Source organism: Mytilus galloprovincialis, chromosome 12 (genome assembly GCF_965363235.1).
Source record: "Mytilus galloprovincialis chromosome 12, xbMytGall1.hap1.1, whole genome shotgun sequence".
In the NCBI taxonomy this organism is placed as follows: Eukaryota; Metazoa; Mollusca; class Bivalvia; order Mytilida; family Mytilidae; genus Mytilus; species Mytilus galloprovincialis.
This window is the reverse complement of record NC_134849.1, coordinates 28,437,501-28,462,162: the sequence shown is the minus strand read 5'-3', so window position 1 is coordinate 28,462,162 and position 24,662 is coordinate 28,437,501. Positions and strand designations below refer to the sequence as shown.

Genomic DNA, 24,662 nt, shown 5'->3' with positions numbered 1-24,662 from the left:
CTGCGTACTGTTGAAATTAGTTGTTATGTTAAAATAGATAATTATTCACCTCGAGCGATGTATTATTGTTGACCTTTCGAGATTCTTTTATTGCGAACCCGTCTGGATGTGTGATTACTGTCTCGTATTACTACAAGGGCCTCAAGGGATTTCAAATCGACAAGAAATGCAAAACATGTGTTTTTGTGTCTTTCAAAACACAAATAATATACAGAATTAATTGCAGGATAAAAACAATAACTGTTTATAGTGTCTTTAAATATCAGCTTTATTTGTACTCGGCTCGAAACAGGTGTAATAGCTCGCTAAAAGCTCGCATACACCTTGTTACCTAGCCTCGTACAAATACAGCTGATATTTTTAAAAAGACACTAAACAGTTATTGTCTATAAATCAACCATCCAATGAAAATGGTCAGAAATATACTTTTGCCATAAATAACCAGTGCACAAGTGTAACTTTTCTTAATAAAATGACGTTTTTCTGATGATGTTATGAATAATATTTCGACTTTATCTATATAACAAATTTGAAGTATTGATATTAATAACCATCCAGAGGAAATATCCAGAAATAGACTGAATTGTTGATATTTTGTAGGATTGGTTGCAATAAGTACAAAATGAAGGGCAAATTGTGCTTATAGAATTAAAGGTTAAAAAGGAGAATTGAGAACATAAGGGTGCTTCAATGGTAAGAATAGAGAATACAGGTCACCAGAAATGAAGAAAGGAAAAAAAATGTCTTAAAAAGTTGAAGCTCAGTATTTTTGCTATTTTACTTTATTCAGCAACATTGTTTATACAGTGTTATATGTTCTTAATTTTCAATACTCCCGCGGATACTTTTCATTACTCCCGCCGTTACTTTTTATTACTGCCGCCGTTACTTTTCACTACAACCGCTATTACTATTTACTTCTCCCGCCGTTAATTTTCACCACAACCGCCGTTACTTTTTATTTCTCCCACCGTTTGATTATGCTTATGGTGCTATGATACTAAGGGGTAAGATATGAGATTTGTCTACCAAATCAGCAGTGGGGTATTGGTTGTAAGTTGGGTAACGTCAGTTAAGGTCAAGTTACAGTAAATTGGCTATGTCACATATTTCAGTATAATTTTTCATTCAACTTTGGCTCGAATAATTTTAACTGAAAATCGAAAAAATAATGCATTTATCATTGAAAATATTACTGATTGAATTCTTACAAAATTGGTAAACATTTGTATAGAAAGCACATAAAATTGGCATAAAATTTCAAAAATTTGCCTTGAAATCGCTAAATCTATAATTCTACTCCTTAGATTTTTCTTAAAAACTATATATTGTTGATACATTAATTTTCGTAATAATGATGCAAAATAAAGATAGGGTCACCACCGTCGTTTTTACTGTATAGATCATTCAACATGGTTATCGGAATTCCAATGGGGACTAACTGTGCACCACTTATTGCGGACCTGTTTTTGTATTGCTATGAGTTACAATTTATGACAAAAATCAGCAAAGACCCATCGAAACAACATCTGATCAACAAATTAAATAATACTTTTAGATATTTGGATGATATTTTGGCTCTCAATAATGACGACTTCAGTATGTATACTGTTGAACTTACTTTAAATAAAGCTAATACTAACAATGACCACTGCCCTTTCTTCGATCTTGATATCTATATCACTAACGGAAAGCTTAATACTAAAATTTATGATAAAAGAGATGATTTTTCATTTCCTAACATTAATTATCCATTTTTAGATGGTGACGTGCCCTTGTCACCATCTTACATTGTTTATATATCTCAACTTGTACGATTCGCTCGTGCATGTAACAATGTTTTAGATTTTAACGAGATAAATTTATGTATTACTGAAAAACTATTACACCCGATATCACAAACTAGTCAAAACATTTACTAAATTTTATCATCGGTATAAGGACATCATTCGTAAATATAACGCTTAACATGCAGACTTCTTATACGTTCAGGTATTTCGCATCCATTTTTTATGGAAATATTCTTTAAAAAGCACAAAAGTGTCAGTAGTCACCCCAGAAACTAAAAAAACATTTAATAGACTTATTAGGAAGGGATATAGTTACGATACTGTTGTCAGGTCATTAAAGATTGCATATTTTGGCGTTAATATTGATTCACTTATAGGGTCTTTGCATCGGAACTAAACACATTTATTCAAAAACCAGTTGTTGGCATGACACGGGTAATGTTCTTCTCGTATATGTTATGATGGTATGATACTAAACCCCTAACGGTAAGGATTGTGCCTGATATTCATATGATGAAATTATAATCTTTCAATCAGTTTAATAAAAGTCTGGAGCAGGCATGTTATTGTATTGAATAGGAATATATACAAGAGTAACAGGAAATTTATCTTTCTTTACAAATAAATCATCACAGAGAGGCTTCTGTATATTTTCAAACATTTCAAAAACATCATTTGATGAACCCTTCAGATTTTTTTCAAGATAAGTATTTGTTCTATCAGGACTTTCTTTGACTATACATGGAGTTTTCATACCCAGGGCTTTCACTATATCTTTCTCTTCTTGGAGAGATACTGTGGTACTTAAACCAAGTCTAGCTGCGTCTGGTAGAAAAGCTGCTATATGAATATGCTTAAAAGCAGTACGGAATGATTTTCTCCTGAAAAATATGAAAAAATTTTCTTCACTTTTTTTTTAGCATGGATTCTATCTGGTACAAAGAGGTAGGGCCAATATGCCGAGGATTTTTTTCACAGAAGGGCCAATTAAAAAAAGTGTCGACAGAATGAAATTTACTGTAAAAACAAAAAATAAAAATGCTTTTTGATCAATATCTCGATTTACATATATTATGATACGTGTGAGCAATAGTTAATGTAACCTTCAAAAAGGATAAAAGTCCAATATGCGGATTTTCGGGTGTGTTTAGGTAGGAAAAACAGGGAATCCCCCCTGAAGGACATTTCAAACCAAAAAAAAGTTATGCTTTTTATGACTGTTGTTATTCATACTATATTTTCCTTTAAAAATGAAATTGGTTTAGTGTGTCCTTATTACATAAAAAACAACTTTTTAAAGAAAAAGTTGTAACATCGATAAATTGTACCGATATAGCCTCTAAATAAAAGATAAAGGTATAAGCATCGCCGTAGCTCAATCAGTAGAGCACAGAACTACTAATATATGATGACTTTGAAGTAAGGGTTCAAATCTCGCTCAATATATTTGCATTTTTTTGTGTTGTTATATTAAATTTTAATGTTTCTATCATATTTTTTCGGATGTTTGCTTATTTCATAGAGTCTTTCTGGTTCATTTTTGACTATATAGTTTACTGGTATATCATTCAACATGTATCAAAGAAAAAAATAATGTATCGCTTATTGTGTGCATTCCTATGACTGTCCATACTCTTGACGAACTTTCTATTTATGTGTTTACATTTATTACATATATTCAAGGAACAACTGCCGTTAAACTAATGTAGGTGCCTGTACATAACCAATAACACGAGAATTAATTCTATAGCAATGAAGCCTACATGTTGTGAGTGTAATATACACATAACTTCAAATAAGGCCATTGTATACAAGTTTCAAAACAACACAAACAATTTTTCGAAACCTTTTTTGAACATGGCATTATATGTAACAAATGCAGTCAACAACAATTTTCTCGCCAATTCACAAACTATATAGATACTAGTATTGAATTTTTTACCACCGTCCCTACACCGGTACCTAAGTCATCGAGAAAAAACACAACAGATCAAATCAATTACACTACAAATAGTGATTGTAGGTAAAACATCAAGAAGCTGTTGCATCTGTATCACAACAAAGGGCCGATTTGTTAAAATGACAGAAAAGACAATATAGCATGTGTTAGTAACATGGGGTGATCTATGACCAACTGATGTAAGATGTTCTCCGGTTATAATATATACATGTATTATCTTATCTTATCTTATAGACGATAAAACATTAAAATACCAGGACAAATACAGATATACATATATTCAGAATGAGAAAATCACGATTTAAATTTGTTCAATATTATTTGGCTCTTTGACAAGTTACGTGGTACATTGTATGGCACCTTGCATAAAGGATGTTTATAATAAAATAGAATCAATATTAAAAAATCAATAGTCTTGGCCTTGTTATTGTAGGAATACCTGTTCAAGGTATGGAAATAGATGATGTGACGTATTTTCATGTACTATAATTAGCATCTATCAGGCTATTTAAAACATGAATTACCTATCTTATCGAATGAAACAAATCCTCGGCAAATCGGCTCTACCTCTTTATCATAATCAATATATAATCATTAACAAGCTTATTCAAGAGTAATGTCCACTTACCTTTTGATAAAATATTTCTCCTTCTTAACTTACCATCAGTATCATGTAATGCTTAAAGATATTCAAGACAGGAATTAAATAAACCATGAAGAAAAGGAAAGACAAGAGAAAAATGTTATTGAGATGCTACTTTATAATGAACATATCCCTGATAACATGTAACTTTTGTCAAATTAACTGTAACTTGTAAGAACAACGTCAATCTTCAATTCAGCAACTGTAAAAGAAACAAATAAAAAATTAAATATTAAATACATGTACAAAAATATATGTATATCATGTATAGTGTAATAAATAATACAAGACAAACACATCAATGCGCAAATTTGAAAGTCTACGTACCATTCATGAACCTTGTGACATTCATCAATTACAATAGCTTTTATTCCAGATTTGAATCTATGCGTGGTAAAGAAAAAGTATAATCATGTAACAAATCCATTATCATATACTATGAAAGAAAGAGAAAGAATAATTTTGATATTTGCAAAATGGAAAATACATTAATATGATAATAAAATCATAATAAACATTGTAATGATAACACATATATGTGGATGTACGACATGTATGGTATTATAACGGTGTACATAAATATACACATGTACATGTTTGAAACTCCAGAGACATTACATGACTAGAATATATTGATATTTTAAGTTACAGATAAAATATTTGACAGACCAATATATGTTTAACCATTTAGGTACTCATAAAACAATTCCATAATGCCTAATTCAGTGGTTGCGGTTTGTGTATGTGTTACATATTTGTTTTTCGTTCATTTTTTATACATAAATTAGGCCGTTAGTTTTCTCATTTGAAATGTTTTACATTGTCATTTCAGGGCCTTTTTTATAGCTTACAATGCGGTATGGGCTTAGCTCATTATTGAAGGCCGTACGGTGACCTATAGTTGTTAATTCTGTGTCATTTTGGTATCTTGTGGATAGTTGTCTCATTAACAATCATACCACATCTTCCCTTTTATATATATATAAAATGTACATGTACATGTATATCATATTTCTCAAATTTTTTCATACCTGTCACAGTCTAGCAGTTTTCTTCCCTCCACTGTATTAAAAATAGCCTCAGGGTGTGCAAAAATCAAATGGGTATTGTAAATTTCTTCTTTAGGGGTACTTGACTGCGTATCTACCATTTCGTCTTCTATATCAAGGCATGTGATAATTCTACCCTGTATGTAAGATAAATATAGATTATAACCTAGCATTTTTCATATTAGACCCCTTATCAGTCCTACATTGTAGGTCATAGTATCGGCTCGAAAGCCAACAGGGTTAAGGCAATTCTTCAAATTTAATAAATAAATATATGTACAAATAAGTTTTTCATGGGATACATTTATACTGTCTTCAGATGGAAAATTATCGCTAAAAAACTAAGGAAATTGACAACGTCGTCATAGGTTTAATAGCGATAAACAGATTTTCATTGCCATTGGACATTTCAACTCGATTGGTTGTCTCGCTTTCGCTGTACTTGTGATCTGTGGATCTTGTTATTAAAATTGATATGGTATTTGCGCCTAACAGTACCTCAATATATGCCTTTATTGTATAAAGGTACATGTTGTACATACATGTATCTGACTGTGCTCAGATATGTTTGCTATACAAAAATCTAGAGAGATTTAGCACATAAATACTTTATGTTCGTTTGAACACGGTGAATTTAGATCATATAAGGTTCCATATACAACTTATAAGTTTTCTCAAAACATGGAAATTATAGATGATGAATTCTAATGCAATTATTTTGTATCAATGAATGAATGCATCTTTATTGCATTAGCAACAACATTTCTATAGCCTAATACATAAAAAAAAATATGTGTAGGCACGTGCCTAAAGTGCCTAACGGCAGCTACGCCCCTGACATATATGACAAATATGACAGAATACAGAGAACAATTAAATAAATTAAATAATGCAGAGATAACTTATAATAATATGAATAATATATTAACTGATAGTTTGCAATCTTAGTTTCAATGCAGCTTTAAGATAATTACATAGATTTTTAGTTAAGCTGTTTGACCCAGCTTGTAACAGAAAAATTAACTTTCGTGTATTTGGCCATGAACAATAATACTTTGGCAAAAAATTACATCTAAGTGTTCTTTATGCAGGACAAATCAACACAAAATGATATTCATCTTCAATATTATTCATTTTAAAACATCTACAAATACGATTGTCTCTAGGAATATTGTCATAGCGACCTGTTTCTAAATATAATTTCAAGCTTCCACTACGTAGTTTTGTAAGTATATTGGTATTAAAATCATATTGTAAATAATTCTCCAAACAAAAATCTAGTTTGAAACATTTATAGATGGACGGTTTTTCACATGCATTAATATTAGCATATCAGCTTTGATAGTATTGATCGTTGATACGTGATTTAATAAGGTCAAATGACACGTTTATGTGATCCTGGTTAATCCATATATAAATTCAAACCTAAACTAAACAAAAGGTCTCTTACATCGGATGCCCAATTTGTTTTGCCATTAGTAGCATCAATACATAAAACTTTATATACATCATACACAATACTTGATTGGTCCTTAATTAAATGCAACCAATATTGAACAATTCTATATTTTCTTGAAATACACATCGGAAAGTGTCCGAGTTCACCACATAAAAACAAAATTGGTACAGTTTTACCCAAGTTAAGTATATATCGAAAAAACGATTATGAACATATTCTACTTCGTTGGCCCGATGAAATCCCCACACCTCGGACGCATAGTTCAGAACGGATCCAACCATACTATGGAATAAAAAACACTGTTGACTTGGACCAATGAATACTCTTTTCATCGAGTTGATTAAAGATGATAGAGCTCAAGCTCCTTGTTGTGCCATTCTTTTTTTGAGTTTGAACAAATTTACCATTGAAATGTAGCAGCATACCAAGATATATATATGATTTGACGATTTCAAGTTCTTGGCCTTTGAAATAAAAATGGTCAGTTACGAGCTTCCAACCATTTCGAAATACGACAATTTTTGTTTTGTCCGTATTTACATTTATATTCCATCTCCTACAGAAGAATGAAAGTTTATCTAATAAAATTTGCAATGCATCGGGAGACTTTGCTAGCAGAACTGTATCGTCAGCAAATAATATCAAATATATGAGGTAACCATTAAGTTCGAATATGTCACCATTGTTATCAACTTGTATATCACTGATTATATCGTAAATGAAAAATAGGAACAAGAGAGGAGAGAGTGGTTCCCCTTGTTTCACTCCAAGAAAATTTACAAACGCATCAGATAAGCCGTCTTTCGTTCTAATACGTAGACGCACGGTTTCATATACTGCTTTAATAATTGTTATAAATTTCCCACTGACTCCACTATGTAATAACTTGTACCAGATAGTTCTCCGAATTACCTTATCAAAGGCTTTGCGGAAATCGACAAAAGCACAATAAACTTTAGACTTCTGGTGTAATATGTGTGATGTGATTCCATGTAAAATGAATATGGCATCAACAGTTGACTGGCCTGGTCGAAATCCAAACTGATTGTCAATAAGCTTAAATGGTTCCGATTGGATGACAGTAATCGTAAAATTATGCGTCGCCAGGTAAACTAAATTTTCGACAGTAAAACTGCCAATGGACGTCCACAAAGCTTCAAATACATTGATCTCTTAAATATTTCTTTTGAGACCAAAATATAAAGTCAAGTCAATGAATCATTGAGGAGAAAAAAATGTAAAAATCCAATTTTAGAACAATTACATGAATGTGTCTATAGTATATAAATGCCCCAATGGCACTATCATTTTCTATGTTTTGAGCACCGTGAAATTGGCATCAGAACTCTTATTTGGCATTAAAATTAGAAAAATCATATCACAGCCTGATAGGGAACATGTGTACTTAGTTTCAAGTTGATAAGACTCAAGCTTTATCAATAACTACCTTGACCAAAACCTTTAACCTGAAGTGATAGATCTATCAAAGGCCAAGCTGTTTACCAATGTTTAGTACAATATACTTTCTTGTTTTTCATTTACAAAATCTACTACTGGATACTAACTTATGATCATAGACAGGCTTTTGTCCAAGTTTGATACAAATCTAGGATAGTTTAAGAAAGTTATTTAAATTTAAAAACTGAGTAAAAATATATACGTTCAAAGGTTATTACTTTCCTATATGTGGGATTTTACTTTTTTCGTAATGTCAGAGTGATTGAATGTTTTTGAATTGTTAACTACAATTTACGATCACCTTCACGTTTAAAATACAAGTTTTGAGTGGTGTTTCTCTCAAACGCTGAAACTGTTCCACCTGGATTGATGTAAGTGGAGAAATCACAATAACAGTGCCGCTAAGCATAAGTGGTGCAATTTCATAGATCAAACTTTTTCCATAACCAGTGGGTAAAATTCCAATTATTTCTTTCTTTTCCTTCTGTAACATATCTAATATTTCTATTTGCTTTTCTTTTAAATTAAAACTTTCTTTGTTCAGTACACGAAGGTGCGATTTGTAGTTGGCCATCTTTATGAACTAGATTTTATGTAATCTTGAGCGTTGTAAATCGGTTTGGGGACAAATTCCACACAACGTGTGGCAGAGGTCGTATTTAGTATAGTGATGCGAAGTAAGTACGGAACGGATGTGAGCTCTGCGCCGGAGATTGCGACATGTTACGACATAATTTTTTTTTTTTTTTTTTTTTGAATGGCCCTTACCGGCTTCCGTAGATTTATCAAACTGATCATTAGAAATTCTAACTGCCGATAATAATTCATTAATCGGGCAATTAGTGTACATTGATACTACATCAAAAGAAAAGAAAAGTGGAGCCCAACATCCACATATTACGGAAGCGTATTAGCGCCGCACATTTTTTTTTATTTATTTTTCTTCTTATGTTTGCGTTATAACGCAAACCTTTGCGTTATAACGCAAACCTTTGCGATATAACGCAAACATCTTTATTTCAATTATTCATTACGTTTTGTATATATGTCCGTCTGTCATTCTTTTCGGATGTGATTTACTAGTAGATAAAAAAAAGAAACATACATACAAGGCCAAATCATTATAATAAATATGCATAGGAATAATGGAATAATTGAAGTGCAATTATACATAAATTAAGACTGATTTGTGTATCAGAAAAGTATATAATTTAACAACAAAATAGATATAGTATATAGTCATATTAAAATTGAAAGATCAAAAATAATGCCATACAATTGCGAAACCTCCAAGTCAAATAGACAAAATGATCTTTCTGCTTTAAAATGAATTATTGATAAGGAAACATTTTTTTTAAATCTCAGAATATGATCAAGATTCTTTGATAGAAAGTCATTGAATTTTCATTTCAATATAATGAAGTTTTTTTAAGATGCTTGGGTAGCAATTTGAATAGAGAGAACATAATTTTATTAATAAAACATCTTCATTCTATACATTTATTGCCAAAAGGTAGCTTGTTTGAATGTAACCTACTTTACACAGTTCTCAAACGAGAGCTTACTTTGGAAGTATATTTATATTCGGTTATAGCTATATTAACAGGGTTGATTTTTTTCTTAGGTATAACCTCAATTTACTCAATTTTCTTTGTAATATATATACTAGTAGTAACTGGGATATCGTTTTTGGGGACCGTTATAGTTTGTTGTTTAGTGTGAGCCAATGCTCCGTGTTGAAGACCGTAATTCGGCCTATGATGGTTTACTTTTACGAATAGTGACTTAGATGGAGAGTTTTCTTATTGGCACTCATACCACATCTTCTTATATTATTCTGCTCATTATTAGTCATTGATATGATCTAATTATTCAAGCAGTTTACTTTGCAATTACTACAAAGGTGATGAATTTTATTATATCCAGCCTCCTCCATTAATAACTACTGTTTCCTTTGAATCTTAAATAAGAAATAAGATAAAACAAATGTTTGCGTTTAACGCAAAGGTTTGCGTTATAACGCAAATGTATAACGCAAACATAGGAAGAAAAATAAAAAAAAAATGTGTGGCGCTACTACGCTTCCGTAACATATTCCAATATCCTTATCTTCACTTTAAGGACACACCGTTTTGAATAAAAACAAAAGAGAACACAGTGTTTAAATATTATTCTTTATCAACATGATCAACAAAAAATGACATTGTTATACTTCTGTAAACATTTTTACACTCAGTCCTAAATCGTTTGTCTACAATGAAGTATATGATTGGATGAACAGTACTATGTAAATAATAGCCTCTAATTAAAACAGCATGTATTGATTGTATACCTTCGAATGCTTCCTTTGTTATTGATGTTCGTAAGATAACACCAGAGACATGTAGAATGAAACCAGCGTAGGATACTCCAGTTGCTATCAGTAGCATAATAGTCAAAGTTTTTGAGTCTTTATAACGCTTTTGTAGCGTCTTTCTTCCTTGTATTGTAGAAGTGAACTGATCCCAAGCTTCTGGATTAAGGCTCTCTGATCTGGTCCTTGGTCCAGGGGATGTTGGATCTTCATTGTTAGACATTCCGTCTAAAAACTGTGTCGTTCTGTTCTTTTCTGCTCGAAGTTGTTTTCTTATTACATTGACAATCTGAATATAAGCGACAGCGCATATAAAAAATCCAATAAAACTGACGACCAAAACCAATATGGCGTAGCTATATTTTTTTGGCATTGACTCTGTCTTTCCCTTCAGAACATTAATACAACCTTTACCAACCAGTCCTGCAATATTTGCACTTCGTTCTGAAAGTCCGTATAAAAACACGGACGGAAAAGATATCAAAGCGCATAATATAAACACAAATACCCCCAATATTTTTGCTCTTTCGAGAGACAATTGCCACTGAAAAGGCGCGCAAATTTTTTGTCGTCGTTCAACTGATATTATGATAAGAAATGTACCGGCAGTTAAACTCGTATAATGAGTAAGAAAACGAGTAAATTTGCATAATTCATCAGATGGATATGTGAAAGTGAAACGTATCTGCACCAGTTCTAGAGGAATACAGGCGAAACACGTGAAGAAATCAACAACAACCATCCATAATATTAGAATTGTAACGGGAGATACCGGATACCTACGAAATATCACAATAGCATGAAGATTCCCGATAACTCCAAGTAACGAAAGAACACTTAGAATGGACGTTACTGGAATGTCGTTGTTTAGGAAATTGTGAAGATCTAGTTCCACGAGATTCTTGCTGTCTGTTGTATTTGGTTGATATAAGCCTGTTGTAATTGTTGAATTTCTAATATCCCCAAAAAGGCTTTGAGTACTGTTGACTTCCATCCTAGATATTAAAAATAGAGAATTACATGGTTAAAGATAAAATACAATCAGTGTAAACTTTAAACAGACCTTAAGACTAGTATTCGAATTAAATAAGCTACAATTTGCCTGGAAATGGTATTACATGGTTAAAGATAAAATACAATCAGTGTAAACTTTAAACAGACCTTAAGACTAGTATTCGAATTAAATAAGCTACAATTTGCCTGGAAATGGTTGTGGTGTGTATTTCCAAAACAATTTCAAAGACGGAATTCAACTTTTAGAAGATTAACCGACTATGTGTACAATTGCAATTTTTTATCAACGCTTTTTTATAATTTATTTTAACAAGACTGTCGCAATTTTTTCTGTTCATAAGAACTTGAAAATTGGAAATACAATTATTGAAAATCTAAAATTATGACTCACTTGAAGAACAAAGTATTTTTTGTAATAAAACTTACCCTTTGTAGTTCTATAAATCTATAAATCAAATGATGAGAAAAATGATAAATGAAAGAAGAAGGTTTTTTTTTATAATAAAACTTTCCCTTTGTAGTTCTATAAATCTATAAATCAGATGATAAGAATAGTGATGAATGAAATCTGATTAAACTGGATGGAACATAATAGTATACTTGACTTACGTTTCCTTCCTACTTTGTGTACGATACATACTTCCTTGTGTGGTGTACATTTATAGAAATAAATAAATAAAAACATAGATTATCTGCTAAATAATTAATCTGCAAGTCTTCTTTAGCAGATAATTTTTAATATTTTTTTTTACATGACATGAGGATATTTTTAGACTGTTGTGTATCTCCCCCTAAGAAAAAAACCAAAATCCGAAATAGGAAAAGGAATGAAAGAAACTATAAACTAATAATAAATACTAGGATTTCTATTGCAGTATTCTCTCAAATCAATGACCTTATCTGGAAAAACTTTCCTACGTTTGGGCCCTCGATGCTCTTCAGAATCAACATACAGTGGCGGATTCAGACGAATTGTACGATCAATGCATTTGAATGAGGAAATATGGTTGGAACTCCCCCTGTATCTTTGGTTGGGACACCCCCCCCCCCCCTTTTGAAAATGGCTCGATCCGCCACTGACCTAATTTGTTTTATACCTTTTAACTTTTTTTCAAATTCGAGCTTTTGTAGACGAAAACACCTCTAGCATACAAAATTATCAGCCTATAAGCTATGATTAGTTTTTTCTATTCGTTCTTCTTAGTTTGTTCCATATGGTTGTTTCGTATGTAGTATTTCTACTATATAATGTCACATAATGTGGTAACATAAGGGAGCTACCCTTTGGTTTTTATAGAAGGAAAAGGGGGGGGGGCTAGGATGAAAGATTTTGTCCTGCATTTTTTAGTGGTAGTCTCTATTCTGCCTGTTTATTTTTACTCTATACGGTCCTGCCTTTTTTATTTTTTTACTAGTATCCTGAATTATTTTACATAAATTGTCGTCCTGCCTTATTTTAACTCGATCAAAAAATCTGTCCTTTTTTCAAATTTCATCAATTTTTCTGTATAATCTATAAAAATGTGCCATTTTGTCACAAACTGTAGCTTGGGAAAATGAACGATGACCTATCATATTTTATTATATTTTTGAAGATATAACAATATATACCACGTTTTGGCAAAGTATGAACAAATTCTATCATTATTTTTTTTTAGTCTCCCCTACCACCCTAAGTCATTTTTATCCAGTCTTTAAATTAAGGAGGGGCCTTGGTGGCCGAGTGGTCTTAGTAGTTACTACTGTAATCACTAGCCGGTCAACACTGAGGTTGTGAGTTCGAACCCCGCTCGAGCGGGTGCACATACCTTTAATCTGCTTTGTATGCCATTATCAACTATTCTTCAAACCCAATCCAGACCCTCGTTCATTGATTAGAAATTTAATGTTGTCTGTTTGTTACAACCCGATGTATTGACGAGTAAAGCAATGTGGTCATTATTTAGTCTTCTTTTGACCGGTAGTAAAATACTTGCTAAAGTAGGGCGTCCGTTTGTATGTAAGGGTTTTACAAATTGAAATGCACTGTTGTTCAGCGTCGGGCGTTTAATCCGCTGATTCGTGTAAAGAGAGATTTATTCGAAATGTAGAGTTAAAATTGAAAAAAAACGTATGATGTGACATATTATTTTGAAAGGAAACAAACTTTAAAACTTAAGGAAATTTAATTAGAAAACTTACTAAACTTATTATGTTCCAATGTGATCAAGATTTATTTGTTCTCCATTGAGATAAGTCTGAACTTAAGGAACCATAAAAATAGAAATCAGGATCTGCTTACCCTTCTGGATCACCCAAGATCACCTCTAGTTTTTGCTGGGGTTCGTTTTGCAGTCTTAAGTTGTATATACATATATTTTATTGTGAAACTATCCCTTTACAACGGGGGCAAGCGCCAGCGGGGTACTGACACCTGCGTCATCAAACATGCACATAGTATTTACAAACAACATTATATGAGTGTAGTAAAAATGATATAAGATACATGCAAAAGGCTTTATAAGTCTTATAAATACAGTTACGCTAAAATATCATAATAAATTGGTTATTTCGTAAAAGTACATTACAATGACAATTTCATATGCATAAATACTTTAAAATCTTTCATCCATAAAAGATTAAAAAAATCAAACTTGAAACTAAAAACGTTCACACACAGTTCAAGATATTATACATTGGAAATCTTATCAATTTGAAAAGAACGATCATTTATTACGTCTACAAGGTATTTTTTAACGATCTTATCTAAACTATTACCTAAGTCTGGAGAATACAAGTAGCCCAGATCACCTATCATGAACTGTATTTGTGATAAGGGTGGCAACTCTGAAAAACAGATATCCGTTGTCTATGTTGTGTTTTATGTAAATGTTGCTCTAGTTGTTTCTTGTTCTTTTTCTTCTTTAGTCATGCGCACTCAGTTTATTTTTGACAAGTTTGAGTATCCCTTTTGTATCTTTCGCCTCTCCTTTGTAACTTTTCACTATTTATGAATTTAATAAATAAGAAGCCCATTCTTAACTAAAATCCAAATGTGTTGGTTCCGAGTTAAAGTTTATTTTGTCTTTCCGATAAAAAATCAATTACAAGTTCTTCCAGGTAGAGGCATCTTTGGGGGTCTCCCTGTTCCTGCTCGCCTGAAGACTTGAATATTGGTATCTGCTACTCAGCTAAGAACACAACAATAAAGAGTAAGAGCGAAGACTGAGTGGTTTCGGTTTAGAATAATTTGTTCGAGTAGGGTGGCATTCCTGGGACTGTTGATTATAAGCTAGCAGGTTAAAAATTCGGCCGGCTCAGCATACCCATCGGAGGCCATCGGCTGCTTTCTACTCTGTGGTCGGAATGTTGTCTCTTTGACACATTCCTCATGTCTATCTCAATTTTATTTTTAAGGTTTGTATATTAATTACATTACATATTACCGTCCTTAATATACATTTAATTTGTCGCCATCATTGAATCGAAATATAGAAAAGAAAAAAAAAATCTACATTTTTCTAAGGACTATGAAAACTGGGTTATGATGATTCAAGCTTGCAATTTCGGTGTCAAAGATCGAATTTTCATATAAGGAACCATAAAGAGGTGAAATACAATGTAGATCGATCCTATCTTGTTTAAGAATTTAAGAAATATTAGTCATATACTATTGTGTCATGTACTCGGTCGGATCCGAGGGTTGTCGTCTTTTCCTCGATCCGTTTGTACTTAGTAACAACAAACTGTATATTAAGCTTGTCATGATTAATTTTTTTTAGGTAAATCATTACCGTTTCTTTTTAAACAGGACACATAACACATCCTCTACTTCTTTAAGATTTATCACTTAATGATTGACACTTCTATACACGATGAAGGTGGAATGTTAACAGAGGGATGATTATAATGTTATTAACCAAAAGAGAAACACATAACAAAACGCCAACACACAAAACAATCGCTCCATTCCCCGTCACCCCCCCCCCCCCCCCGCCCCCCGTCCAGAAAAAAACTTTGAAAAAAGAAATATAATTTGCAACACGATATAGTTAAAGAAAACTTACCTTATTTGGATCACAATAGCATATGGACCAGGTAACAATATACGGCTCAAAGTTGTTGCTTGATTGATTGTTTGGGTTTACATTTGTGTAACGCCACGTTTAGCATATTTGACCATATCATGGTAGCCAGTTTTTATTGGTTGAGCCAAAAGTAGATCGGGGTATCCTTAGAGAAATAACGACCTTTTCCAAAAAAAACTTCAAACATATTTAATCAAAAATCATGTTCATGACATATGTACACACATTAAAATTCAGTAATACATTTATACAAAGGGATTCGGAAACAAGGTTTCCCTTATATAATCAGTATCCCTGTCAAATGGATAAAGGGAAATAACTGCAAATAAAAAGTTGTTTTTATGCCTTATTTATGGGCATTTTTTTTCTGGTCGAACCGTCCGTTCGTTCGTCCGTCTGTCCCGCTTCAGGTTACAGTTTTTTGGTCGAGGTAGTTTTTGATGAAGTTGAAGTTCAATCAACTTGAAACTTAATATACATGTTCCCTATGATATGATCTTTCTAATGTTTATGCCAAATTAAGAGTCCCCCCCCCCCCCATTTTCACGGTCAAATGATAGTGCGGATGGGGCATCCGTGTATTTGTGACACATAGTTTTTTTTTTTGTTTTTTTTTTTTTTATTATTCTATCTTTTCTTAGACTAGTAAAATGTTCTTTAATAGTTCTACACTAGTACTGTTCTACAGTAGTAATAACAGAATCATGCAGTTCTATGGTATTACTGTTGAAATCAGTTCTATAATAGACGTGTTAAAGAACTGCATGTTTCGATTTGAGTTTATCTTTCCATCTAATGAGTATGCTTATATTATTTATAAAATAGAAATATAAAAAAAGGAGATGTGGTATGATTTCCGATGAGAAAACTCTCCACAAGAGACCAAAACGACACAGAAATTAACAACTATAGGTAACCGTACGGCCTTCCATAATGAGCAAAGCACTTACCGCATAGTTAGCTATAAAAGGCCCCGAAATGACAATGTAAAACCATTCAAACGTGAAAACTAACGGCCTTTTTCAATATTTATATAAAAAAAAATGAACGGAAAACAAATATGTAACACATAAACAAACGACAACCAATGAATTACAGGCTCCTGACTTGGGACAGCCACATAAGAATGTATGTTTTATTTTTCTTTGTTATTTAGTTCTATTTCTATCGGTTTATATATTCTAACAAAAATAAATTGTTCAAAAAGTAAAATTTATTAATGCTCACAATTTTATTCTTCTTCAATCTTCAATTATATAAACTCTTTTATTAAACAAATATATGCAATATGATATAGAAGTAAAGATTTATAAACAAGTTTCAAATAGCCTTTGAAATTCCCTTGTTTGTCGAAAGGGGAAATCCAATTTGTCGTGCGTTGTACAGTAGTTAGGGACTTTTATTTAACATGAAGTTTATCTTAGATAATTTGGATTTTATTTTTATACTTATGTAAATATTCCTTGTCTATGTATCAAATTTTGACAGGTTACACCATCAGATCCTTTTCTGTACAAACAATGATTTGCTGACCAAATAATCAGTTATCATAATTAAAGGTACGTATCTTGGTAAACGCGTAACCGACACAGATCTAGATATTCTTGTAAGACCTTCCTAAATAAATACCGTAAGTGAAAACTCAGGGTTTATATAAAGAGTTGTCTCACTGTTATAGTTATATTGCTGTGAAGTGACTTAAAATTATCTTGTCTATGTTCTGAAGATTCATTAAGTTTTTTGGACTCACTACAACTAACCATGGTAACGTTTAGTTTACTCTGTGCTATATTATTCGGAACATTACTAGTTAATGCAGTGAAAGTGAAAGATTCATTACCGCTAGCAGCGTTAGAACAACAATCGTCACCGGAAGTAGTTAAAGAGTCTGTTACTAGACCGCCAATTCATTGGATACCACCAGAGAAAGTTAATGCCGGAAATCAACCATTGGTTGCAGTAGAGCAACAGTTTGCATCTACAGATAAACAGACAGATAATATTTTAGTCGGTGGGCCGATAAATCCAGAGATAGGGACACACAAATCAAATTCAGAAAATATACCACTGGTTGCATTAGAACCAAAAGTAAAGCACATAGTTCAAGAACTGGATTCCGCTACGGATACGCCAATTTTCCTTACTCAGTCACACATTGCCCATACTGTTCAATATACACAACCACATAATCCAGGAACAAATGCTATGGAGGTTTCTTACCAAACACTTTTCAAAATGATTACAGAGGAACGTGAAGCAAGGTTGAAGTTGGAACATCGTCAGACCGTTTTAGAACAGACTTTAAACCAAGAAGCCCATAGGATGCAATCAGAAATGAAAAGTTGGGTATCAAATCAAACCGAAGACGTACCAATAAATACGACTGGATTAACACAAATGGCAGACACATTTAATGCAAAGTTGCAAAATATTAGCGACAAAGTTTCAAAGTTAAGCAGCAATTTTGTCAGCGTATTGAACGAAATTGATGCAAGTAAGAATGAAGCAACTCAATTCAACAAAAACCTTCAAGATATAGACACTAGAATAAAAAATTTAGAACTGTTTGAGGGCACCGTTAATAACGTTATATTTGGATTTAATTATCAACTGAAAGCATTGGACAAAGAAATTAAAGCAGCTGTAAAAAATATGAGTACATGGCTTTCCAACGGAAGTCATTACGAAAGTGATCTCAATGCCGTTAAAATGAAAACAAAACATTTGGAAGAAACTGTCGCAGATACAAATGCTACAGTCAATTTTTTGCTATCGAAAATAAATGATGATGGTTCTAACACGGCGAATATTACAAGTATAGACAACAAAATTAACGACTTAATCACTTCAGTAAATACTTCAACTAGGAACTACTGTGATGGGAAAATTGCCATATTGAGAAAGACGTGCTTAGGAGAAGTTACAAATCTATATAAAATGACCAACGCTAACGCGGGAAGTATTAACAAAAATGGGGCTGAACTTTCCAGACAATCTCACTTCATCGAATTTAATCTAACGAAAACTATCCGAAATGTAGAATCAAATTTAAATAAGGAGATCCATACTCTGACCGAAATGCATAATAAAAGCTCTCAAGTGATCATGAATAACATAGACCAGCTTAGAACCAATGAGAACCAAATAGAACAGAACTTGACAAAAGCAATGGAACGTTTGTCATTAGATTGTAATCAAAGCGTATCAGAAATCAATGCAAAATTAGAAAGCCAAATAATGGCCGTGAACATATCTTGCCTTTCAGGTTCACAAAAAATAGAAAGTAGTCTTCAGTCACTTAAAGGAAAATTAGTGGAAATTAATGATAATCTAACACGATCAGTCGACGAAACTGGCAAAACTAGCAACAAAACAATAGCCTCTGTTTCCATGGAATTGAAACAAACATTGCAAGCTCTTGAACAAAGACAAAACAAAAGTTTACACGACATCGGAGAAAAAAATGAACAACAAAAATATATTTCAAATTCAATCAAAACGAACCTTACAGAAGAAATAAATCAATTAAACTCGTCCCTTCATCGTAAGATAGGTAACGTTGAAACTGAAGTGAAAAATGAAATCGTGAGTATTGGAGAACATTGTAACTCAACCATTGGAAATGCTTTGATAAAGATAAGCGAATTAGAGAATATGCAAAATGCTTGCTGTGGTGGTCTTGAGAAGCATATAGCTCAAGTTTCTGAAATCAGCTTGAATAATCTTACTAGTTTAGAGAAAAAGCTCGAAGTCAGAATAGAAATGCTGAATAAAGAATTTAACAGTACTGTTAGTAAACTTAATCCTGGTCTACAGACAGGACTTTCTGCAGCCTTTGAAATACAAATAAATCAAACCCTTGATGCAATTGAAGCAGTTACGGAGAAAAACATTTCTAGAATAGAAAGGCGGGTAATGAATGACACTGTTCAACTAGCAGGTGTAAATGACAGAATTACCCAGAATGCAATAACTGTTGCAACTATATGGCAGGAACTGAATACACTGAAAAACAGTTACAATAAAGATGTAAGCGATTTAAAGGCAGAATACTCTCACAATATATCCTCCGTTGAAACACAGTTTAAAACGGCAATAACAAACATAGTGAAAAACGAACATGCAAATATTAACAGTTTCCTGGCTGGATTAGGGAACCTAAGACACCAATTCGAAGATTTGCAAAGAAACTTCTCTGATGTTACTCATCAGGTATTCGTGAATAGTTTTAAAGGCAAAGGTTAGTATACTATATATGTATTTTATTGTTAGAGGTTTTGTCAAATTCTTTTTATATTGAAGGATTGGTGCTAAATTCTTTAAAGGAGCGAACGAACCTTTTTCCGGAATTCAGATAGAGCCTTCCTTTTTTTTGTGGGAAATCGAGATGAGGTCCTTATTTTCGCAAGGATTTGGGATAAGCATCTATCGTGTTCTATTTTTTTTTTTTTTTTTTCAGGATTCGGGAAAGATTGATAGTTTTTAATAAAATTCGGTTTTACGCCCATTCTTCATTCACTTTATAACAGGTTTTACTTTGATATAGACTAAGAATCTTTGTTTATAAAAAAAACACAAAAAAACACGGAGATTTGATATGATTGCCAGAGACAATTATCCGGCTAAATGAAGTTCAGTAAATAATTTGTGTACCTAGATAATCAGAAAGTTTAATCATTTCAAATCTCCTTATTTTGATTACACAGTCTTAGCAAACATATACTGTGTGCTTTTCTTATCTTTAATACACGGTGTATCAATAAACTCATGTAGATTAGTATTCAGTTTGTTGATATATACCTAACTACAACTGTATCACTGGCCTGTCAAGTTCAAAGCCCTCACTCATGTTTCTTTCATTCAAAAAATCTGACTGCAACAAAAATAGCACAAAAGTGCTGCAAGTGGCGTTAATCACCAAATAATCAATCAGTTCATATACTATAACCATATGAACTATATATAAATACAAATGGAAACATAAATGCAGGATCACTAAATTTTCTATATTATCAATAACAGTCGAATTAGTAAAGTTAAAAGGCCAATGCTAGTATATTGCTTCATTCTTTAGTACACAATAACACAGTACTTTCAATATTGCATGTATCATCACGTTTGGTGCTTTCAACATTTTTCATTAGGCCAAAAAAAAATATATGTCTGTTTCCTGTTTCCCGACCGACCCTGACTCAAACCCGCCGACCCTAGATCTTTTTATTCAAATCCGGAAAAAAATCGTTTCCGGTCCGATCCAGATCCGTATTTTACTATGCCCAAACAATCAAAATGGCTGCTCCCAGCACAAATGTGCTACAATTAAGGTTTAAAAAATGTCAGCACTGGGAGGATTATTCAATTAAAGCTTCTTTAAAGGGATTAAATCATTTTGGGGTACAGGACCCTAACCGAACATGACATTTAACCGACTCCAAATCTGACAGGGAGTGCAAAAATAAAAAAAAAAAAAAAAAAAAAAAAAAAAAAAAAATCCCGACCTGCCGACCCTGATTTATTTGCCTTGGAAGCAGGAAACAGACATATATTTTTTTTGGCCTTAGCCAGAGTTTGTAAATACTTAAGGTGGTACCCAACACCTTGACTAAAATTAAATGGCTCGTTTATTTTTCATAAAAATTTGACAAAAATATTTACTTTGACCCTTTGAAAAAAATACGTAAATTTCAAAAAAATGAACCAATCACTTTGTCGGAAAAAAATACTTATTTTGATCATTGAGAGGCTAAATATTTTCTTTACAATACAATGTGATTAAAACGTTTACCTGTTTTTAGCTCACCTGTCCCAAAGGGCCAAGTGAGCTTTTCTCATCACCTGGCGTCCGTCGTCAGTCGTCCGTCGTCCTTCGTCGTCGTCGTCATTAACTTTTACAAAAATCTTCTCCTCTGGAACTACTTGGCCAAATTTTAGCAAACTTGGCCACAATCATCATTGGAGTATCTAGTTTTAAAAATGTGTCCGGTGATCCGGCCAACCAACTAAGATGGCCGCCATGGCTAAAAATAGAACATAGGAGTAAAATGTAGATTTTGGCTTATAACTCTGAAACCAAAGCATTTAAGGCAAATCTGACAAAGGGTTAATTTGTTTGTCAAGTTAATATTTGTCTGCATTGAAATTTTCAGATGAATTGGACAAAGGGTTGTTGGGTTGCTGTCCAACAATTGGTAATTTTTAAAGACATTTTGCTGTTTTAGGGGTATTATCTTGAATATTATTATAGATAGAGATAAACTGAACAATAATGTTCAGCAAAGTAAGATCTACAAATAAGTCAACATGGCTAAAATGGTCAGTTGACCCCTTAAATAGTTATTGCCCTTTGCATTCAGTTTTTAACATTTTTCATTAATTTGGTAATTTTTTGTAAATTTTTACAAATTATTTTCCTCTGTGTAACTAAAGGGCCAATTTTATTATAGATAGAAAAAATTGTAAGTAGCAATAAACCATGAATCTATCTGTGTCCCTTGTGTAATACATGTATGCACATAGACCAAGGTGACTGAGCGACACAGGCTCTTAAGAGCCTCTAGTTTAGAGTTATCTCCCTGTAGGGTTAGGTACCACCTTAACCTAATGATATATGTATGGCATTCGGTTAGTGATTCTGTGTATTTGTATACGGTTTACTCAATAAGAAAATATGATAGAATGTAAGAGATTTTAGCCAATATGCTGATTTTTAGATCCAAAAATAAAATTAAAACAAATCTCTCTTCCAGTCATATCATGTGGTACACATTTACACATTTTTCTATACTGATAAGCTAAAATTAATAGATTTTAAAAGTAACTAATTTCATTTCAGTGAACGACTCAAGGGTGGATCCAGGCATTTTCAAAAGGTGGGGGGTCCCAGCCCTGGATATAGGGGGAGAGTTGAACCATATGTCCCCATTTAATTGCACCAATATTCCGAAAAAGGGAGGTTCCAACCCCGTAACCCCCTCCCCTTTTCTGAATCCGCCAATGCGACTATAAATTACACAAACATTCATTTTTATTTATTAATCCTCCTTATTTAAAAAAAACAAAAACAAATGCAACGCTGCTCTGATTAAAAAGAGTTTGAAAATACTGCTATGGATTCATATTTAATAAACAACGGAACTTAAAAAGCAGGAAAATATTAGAGGGTGGTATCTTTGTCTTCGAGATAAATAAGTCGTTGGACATTTGGCGGGAAACTATTCTTTCTAGATTTTCTTACTTTCAAAAACTATGAAAAATGACAAGGATTTTATAACATTTCAAAAATGATTTTTTGCACTTTACGTATATAATTATAAACCATAAAATAGATGTAAACGGAATAATGTGGCACTACATTGTTGCAACCAGATAATTCCGATAACCGACAAATTTCATTATAAGGTGAAAAAATACATCGTAAGTTGGGGAAAGGTATTAGAAAATAGTTAAAGGGAATTTCAAATCTTAAAATTTATACTAATCAACATGTAATATGTTCTAGACAGAATAAGTGGGCTGATCTAAAATAAATTATCTGAACTCTCCTTTATTTCCACTATTTTGAGAGCAATGTATACATGTTTGAAAAACTATAATTGTATTTATCTTTTAGTCGCCATGACAACCTGTGGTTCGAGAAGCAAGGCATACTCTGGAAGTTCCGTTATACCATTTAGTGATATCAAAACTTCATACGGAATCGCTAATTTTGGAGATTTCAACACAACAGGGAAATTCTCATCCCAAGGTCCCGGATTATACTTGATATCTGCTCAAATCATGTCGAATTCGAAAGGTGCCGAATATAGAATAAGCAAAAACGGAAAGGAAATCATCCGAGTAGAAGTCGGACCATATCACGACGATGATACCCATAATTATCATACTGGAACTGGTTTGGCAGTTGTCGCCCTTGATTTGAATGATAAAGTGTGGATTGAGGTGCTAGAAAGTGTAACAAGCATGTACGTCTTTGGTGCCGAATCGTGTTTCACTGTTATAAAATTGAACTAGAACTTCAGAAAATGGCTAGTTATTAAAAATTTTAGACGAATTTTGAATGATTGGCATACAGAAAATTAGATAATAAAGTACTACTAAAAGAGGCTGCTAAGGACAGTAGAAACATTCTAGGGTTTTTATAAAACTAATTTTGTAAAACTCATATATGAGCAAGTTTTGATATATGCAAAATCTTAATTTTGCGAAATATGTATATATTTTCTTGTATTTTTATTTGTGTTTTTTTCTTTTTATTTCTTATGATAGTAATTTTAACTAACTTCTTCCGTAGAAACAGATGTACTGGGTTTTGTTTTACCTTTTTTATCAAAGAATGATGGCCAAAAGGTACTCACTATAGGAAATACTAATTGTGAAAAAAAACACACACAAACAAAAATGTGCCCATTGAGATCTCACAAACATGTTTAACCAAACCGCATTTTTGCGCCTGTCCCAAGTCAGGAGCCTCTGGTCTTTGTTAGTCTTGTATTATTTTAATTTTAGTTTCTTGTGTACAATTTGGAAATTAGTATGGCGTTCATTATCACTGAACTAGTATATATTTGTTTAGGGGCCAGCTGAAGGACGCCTCCAGGTGCAGGAATTTATCGCTACATTCAATTTGAAGACCTGTTGGTGTCCTTCTACTGTTGCTTTTTTTTCTATGGTCGGGTTGTTGTCTCTTTGGCACATTTCCCATTTCCATTCTCAATTTTACCATATATAGTACATGGATGCCCCACTCGCATTATCCTTTTGTATGTTCAGTAGACCGTGAAAAAATGAAAAAGTCTTAGATCCTGTTATACAAGGGAACATGCTTACTAAGTTTCAAATTGATTGGACTTCAACTTCGTCAAAAACTACC

At 32.7% G+C, this 24,662-nt stretch overlaps 1 protein-coding gene and 1 long non-coding RNA gene across 2 annotated transcripts; one reads left to right on the top strand and one right to left on the bottom strand.

Annotated features, from left to right (window-relative positions):
* Positions 1 to 10,519: 10,519 nt before the first annotated feature.
* LOC143054335 (putative G-protein coupled receptor 45) lies at positions 10,520 to 12,274 on the bottom strand. Its single transcript, XM_076227315.1, has 2 exons — positions 12,153 to 12,274; positions 10,520 to 11,707 (listed from the first exon to the last, which is right to left on the bottom strand). Exon 2 carries the CDS (start codon positions 11,704 to 11,706, stop codon positions 10,528 to 10,530), a length of 1,179 nt encoding a protein of 392 aa, XP_076083430.1. The 5' UTR covers position 11,707; positions 12,153 to 12,274; the 3' UTR covers positions 10,520 to 10,527.
* Positions 12,275 to 19,346: 7,072 nt separating this feature from the next.
* Positions 19,347 to 24,025, top strand: LOC143055315 (uncharacterized). The gene is made up of 2 exons (XR_012971982.1): positions 19,347 to 20,033; positions 23,403 to 24,025. It is a non-coding gene; the product is annotated as an uncharacterized LOC143055315 (long non-coding RNA).
* Positions 24,026 to 24,662: the final 637 nt, after the last annotated feature.

Bases quoted from the DNA above. Each gene is read 5' to 3' on its own strand.
- LOC143054335 (XM_076227315.1), bottom strand. From the start codon at position 11,706: ATGGAAGTCAACAGTACTCAAAGCCTTTTTGGGGATATTAGAAATTCA.